The 5,671-nt window shown below is 49.3% G+C and overlaps 1 protein-coding gene across 9 annotated transcripts in view; it reads left to right on the top strand.

Annotated features, from left to right (window-relative positions):
- Positions 1-3,272: 3,272 nt before the first annotated feature.
- Positions 3,273-5,671, top strand: part of KDM5C (lysine demethylase 5C) — a 32,698-nt gene continuing 30,299 nt past the window's right edge. For 4 of the 9 annotated variants that reach the window (XM_029240382.1, XM_029240381.1, XM_029240375.1 and 1 more), the window contains exon 1: positions 3,273-3,944. In XM_029240382.1, the coding sequence (XP_029096215.1) occupies positions 3,795-3,944 (150 nt within the window). In that variant the 5' untranslated portion in view covers positions 3,273-3,794. The remainder of the gene's footprint in view (positions 3,945-5,671) is intronic. The other 5 variants (XM_029240376.1, XM_029240379.1, XM_029240374.1 and 2 more) reach the window with 2 other exon arrangements.

Raw genomic sequence — 5,671 nt, 5'->3', positions numbered from 1 at the left:
ATATATATATATATATATATATATATATATATATATATATCTCCATAAATTCACATAGAGACCTTGATATCTTGAGGAGGCTCTTTTAATAATCTAGGCTAGAGTTAGTAAATGGCTCTCATGGGGAGCAGAAGATTAGAAAAAGGCATGGGGAGGAGGGGGTAAATGTCAGAGCTATTTAGGAGTTAGAACTCACAGCTCATACCTACTTCAGAATTGGAAGGGACCCTATTTTACAAATCAAGAAAGTGAGGCACAAAGTCACTGTACAGTTCATCCAGAAAACGTGGATGGAGTGAGTGTGGTCGAGAGCACAGCTGAGCGTTCCAATCACTGCTCCATACCAGTTCCATGCCAGACCCTCTCTTCCAGATGGGTGGGTGAGGCCAACCGAACCCCCAGTCCAGGGTGAGCTCCCTGGTGCTTCCCAGTTTTTAACCCTGCAGTGCCCAGACTCAGGCAGGTCTCCAGCAAGATCCAAGGATTGAGAAAGGATTCCATTTCCTGAGCACCTGTGGTTTGGAGGGGGGAGGGGGCACCATCTGAGATTTTTACAGGCAGAATTGTACAGCAGTCAGACAGACTTGGGTTTGAACTCTGCCACTTACTAGCCATGTGACTTGCTTAAGTTTATACTTCTCTGAACTTCGGTCTCCTCATCTGTAAAACAGGGATACCAATACCTATTTCATAGCACCTGGCCTTTGATGAATGGTAGTTATCATGATCTCTAATCTTCATAACTACCCTGCGAGGAAGGGTTTACATAGTCTCATTGGATAAATGAGAAAATCAAGGTTCATGGAGGTGAGGTACTTGGTAGATCTCAGTAGGTGAATGTCAGCTGCAAGAAAGCAGGGACCATGTCTGTCTTGGTCACCATTATATTCCCAGGGCCCAGAAGAGTGCCTGGTGCATAGTAGGAATTTGATAAATGTTTATGAATGAATGAATTGGATCTGACTGGCTTCAAAGACTCTATGCAATTTCCATTTGCCCTTCCAGGATGGTGTGGGTGGTGTCCCAGCTAAGGACCTCAGAGAAGGCTTTGGGAAGGCTAGGCTGAGCTGAGACCCCAAGCCTGGTCTCCTGACTCCTAATTCATGCTCTTTGCCCTTCACTGAGCTGCCTCAAGATGGAAAGGCCAAACTTCCTTCAACCTAGGATTTGGCATATTCTTTTATCTTCTTTGTTCTCCTCACCCTTCTCCTGCCTAGTTCTATCACTGGTAGGAGCAAATGACAGGAAGAGCATTTGACCCCGAGGCAGCAACTTCCCGTGTAACAGTGGGCAAGTTGTTTAATCTGTCTGGAACTTGGTTCCTCATCTACAGAATGGGTAAATTGACCTACATCTTTCCCAAGACTGTTGCAAAGATTAAGGGAAATAATTGGTATGAAAGAGCTATGTGGGCTGTTAAATGCTTACACATGTGAGAGACTAGTGATTTTTTTTTTTTTTTTTTTATTTTTTACTGTTATTAGCATCACCTCACCTAGCTTTCTGTTTCCTGTCCAGACAGTTGTTCAGTTGGGTCATTCACCTGTGTTTCAGGTGGAGAAGGGTTGAGGTTTCCCCTGACACCTAGAAAACTAGAAAGGAGTTGTCACTTACTATATGTATTACTTGGGACAAGTTTCCTCACAAGACAAGTAGGGATAAAGGTTCCAAACATTCAAGGCAATCTAAGGGTTCAGGTGGTAAAAAAAAATCTGAAATAACTAGGCACAATGCCTGACACAAAGGAGATTCTTAATGAGTTTTGACACATTGTTTGTTGACTCTCAGAAGTAAAAATAACAGTTAACAGATACCGAGGGCCTTCTATATGCCAGGTACTGTACAACAATCCTGCAAGGTAGGGATTATCATCTCCATACAACATCATTCAGTTACATAAGTTGGGACTTACCCAAGGGCACATAATTAGAAAATGGCAGAGCTGGTGGGACTAGAAATCAGGACTCTCTGACTCCAGGGTGTGAGCTCCTACCAGTGTTCCCCACTCCCTCAGAGCGGATGCCCTTAGCTCAGTCCTGAAGTAGGCAGAATGATATACCTAATTGGGACATGGTATGTGATTAGAAACAGTTAACTGAATGAAGGAATGACACTGTCCATCACCTTCAAACATATTCAAGCTTACAGCAGATGCTTAATATATCCAGGAAATGTTTGCAAAGAGTATGTATTATTTTTAGTCAATATATACTAAGGCTGCTCAAAAATATTCATTTTTCTTTTGTTTACTCAACATTAATGTACTGCTTACCATGCCAAGTGCTAAGGATGTATAAGGTCACAAGGTCCCTGCCCTTAAGGAGTTCACAGTCTGATGGGGGAACATAAAATAAGCACTTTATCAGCATGTATGTAACTAATATGTGCACAGTAGGTGTTCGAACTACATGTGGTAGGCCCACAACTGATGAATAACTTAGAGCTCCTCAAATGCAGTAGACGTCTGACATATGGGCAAAGTACTGGTTTGATACTCAAAGTAGATGCAATAAACCTATTCAGAAACTGCTCACAAACATGCACACAAGAGGAGCAGATGTACACATAGTAGGTACTCAAATGCAAGACAGGCTATACACAATAAATACAATCCATGTACACAAATATTTGATAAGTACACTGTAGGCTCACAAATGGGCAAACAGTAGGTGCTTCAAACGGTGGGCACTGGTAGGATACACTCAGGCTTATTTTGTAGGTGTACATGCCACAAATGTGGGCACGATAAAAGTGCACACATAACAGTTGAAAGTGTTCATTCAAATGCTGACTGACAATGGCTCTTTGGGGTTAAGAATGGAAGCCCCATCTCTGAGAGGCCTCTACACGCAAACTTGGACAAAATAAATATTTTCTTCCTCTCCTCGGGACCCAGGATTCAAAAAATCCGCAATCCCCGGGGAGGGAGCAGCATCCCCACTTCCTTCGTTCAAAGCCCCAGAGGTATCAGCGCCTAGAGCTGGGAGCTGTGTACTATTCTCCTAATCTGCGGGCCTGCAGAAGGGTGCCTTACAATCAGGCACCCGAAGCCGCCTTCTGTGGCCCACACTGGAAAGACCCGGGAGAAAGAGAGCGTGTTGGGGCGGGGCTCGCGCCAGGGCTGAGGTCATCGAGGGGGTGCCAGTTCGGACCCACCACCCACCAACGCCAACTCCTCTTCCGGTCTGTCTCCATAACGCGCATGCGCAGCACTGGCCTTTAAACGTGCACCGCCGGTCCACCGGAAAGAGGATCCGGCAGTTAATTACACTTTGTTCCTCCGCCGCTGAGGCGGACTATTTGCTCTCAGTGTGGGAAGCACTTTTGAGTTCCTGCTTCCTGATAGGGAACCCACGCCTGCCGATTCAGCTCAGTCTCCACGGGATGAAGGCTCCCTAGGGCTTGGCCTCACGCACGTTATACGAGGCTCGGAGGGACACCCTGCGGAGGGATCTGGTTTGTTGTGGTGAAGGGAGGGGGGAGACGCTGACAAACCAAGATGGCGGCGGCGGCGATGAAGGCCGCGGTGGTTGGGAGGTAACTGTGGTGTTGAAGGCTGCGGTAGTTGCGAGGCAGCGGCAGAGTTTGGAAGGAACGGAGCAGGACGAAGAGGTGGTAGCAGTAACGTCAGCCTGAGCCTCTCAGAGCGCGGCAGCTACACGCCCCCTGGGCCCTCGGCGGGCGGCGGCCGCCCCGCTTAGGGCCTAGTCCCCGAGCAGTGCCTCGGCTTCGTACAGCGGCGTCCGCCATGAGTCCTTAAGGGCCGTCCGAGCCCTCCAGTCCTAGGGCCCACCATGGAGCCGGGGTCTGACGACTTCCTACCGCCGCCGGAGTGCCCGGTGTTCGAGCCTAGCTGGGCAGAGTTCCGAGACCCTCTCGGCTACATTGCGAAAATCAGGCCCATCGCCGAGAAGTCGGGCATTTGCAAGATCCGCCCACCCGCGGTAAGGCCCTGGGCTGGTGGTCGCCGGCGACCAGGCCGGGGATGATGAACTAGGGTAGCGGGCGGAGAAGTCTGGAGCGGAGGGCAGCTCGAGCTGTGGGGAGATGGGGTGGCTGGGACCGTTGTGGATGCGACGCGGGTCGGAGAAAGGGTGCTGGGGCCAGGGGTCCTTTCGTGGTGTGAGGGCCCTAAGTCGGAGACCCACCTCCACCCCCCAACTCCCACCCCGCCCTTCAGAACTACTCCTAGTAAGGTTCAAGACAGGGATGCCTAGTGGCCCCGGGGAGAGTTCCCAGAGAGGCACCCCGCACATCTCTTGGTTACCCCAAACCACCTAGGTCAAGGCTGCTCTAAATAAGGCTTTTCTCCCATTTACTGGCATCATTTCTCTTCAGGCAGGCAGTGTGGTGTAATGGAAAGATCACAGCTCTGAAGGGAGATAGATCTTAGTTCAGAACTCCACTCTGCAGCTTACCAGCTTTGTGACCTTGGACAAGTAACGTAATCTCTCTGAGCCTGTGAAATGGGTCCCATGAATGGTTATTTCGAGAATTGGATTAAATTAGGTAGCGTCTGTGTGTAGTAGGCACTAGATAAGTGGTAATTATTGCGACTGCAAAGGTGTTTGATGTGGTCATTGGTTTGCTCCTATAGTGGGTTGACTCATATTTACTCACACCCTGCCAGACCAGTCCATTTATGATAATATTCTGGGCTGGTAAGCCAGTCAGGAAATCAGTCTCACAGGCTCTGTTTGGCTCCCCTGAGATGGGTTCAGGGAATTGTTCCCTTCTTTTCCTAGTCGAAGGCAATATCTGGGCCTTTCCTGCACATCACCGCCCAGGCTTGACTTCTCTGGAGAGTCTTGGACCAGTCAGTTTGGAGTGGGGTATATGAGTCCTTCCCAGAAGATTTCTACTCTGACCTGTCCCAGGATGTAGGAGGTCCCAGAGGATAGGATATTCTTGGACTCCCAGAAACAGAATGGACGGATGCAAGTCTGCCTCCTTTGGAACCCCTGATTCCCAGATGTCAGTGACAAAGGGCATATCTTTGCTCCTAGGCCTGGCTTCAGGCCAGGAGAAGTCCCCCAAGGGCTAGGATAGGCTGCCACCTTGCTAGCATGGAGGGGAAATGATGATATGCGTTGTTCAGTCACCACTTGGGATTCCAAGGGCAGGAATTGAGTTTGTCTGGAACAGGGTATTTTTGAGTAGGTGTCTCCTGGCTGAAACCAAATGGGAAACCCTGCTGCCACCTGAGGAGGGCACCATAGGCCTCCTTATTCAACTTGGTGCTTTCTGGTGTTCAGCCATACATCTAGGCTGGTTTCAGATGGATCCTCTGAGGGGTGTTGGGTAAGCTAATTTCTTCCTTGTTGGAGCTTGGCCACAGATCTCTGAGGTTTCCTTGTCCATGGTGAGGAAGTGGCAGTGGGTAGTGAGAGGTCGGGAAGGCCAGCGGGAAGGAGAGGCTGGAGTCCTGGACAGCATCAAGGAGGCACTCCCTGAAGTGGCCCGGCAGACCTGTGGGAAAGAGGCATATCTGACATAAGGGGTAGTTGAGGCTTGAATTTTCTATCCCATTTTTCTATCTTGGACTTCTTGGGGCAGCCTGGCCTTGTGCGGGTATTGTTACCCTTCTTTGGGGGACCAGGGGTGGGATAGGTGACATGTCCCTGGTGTGTGTGTGTGTGTGTGTGTGTGTGTGTGTGTGTGTGTGTGTGTG

Source organism: Monodon monoceros, unplaced genomic scaffold (assembly GCF_005190385.1).
Source record: "Monodon monoceros isolate NGI ecotype Baffin Bay Population unplaced genomic scaffold, NGI_Narwhal_1 Super_Scaffold_22, whole genome shotgun sequence".
Taxonomy (NCBI): Eukaryota; Metazoa; Chordata; class Mammalia; order Artiodactyla; family Monodontidae; genus Monodon; species Monodon monoceros.
Note: the sequence above shows the minus strand (reverse complement) of the source record. Positions and strands in the feature narration are given on the sequence as shown.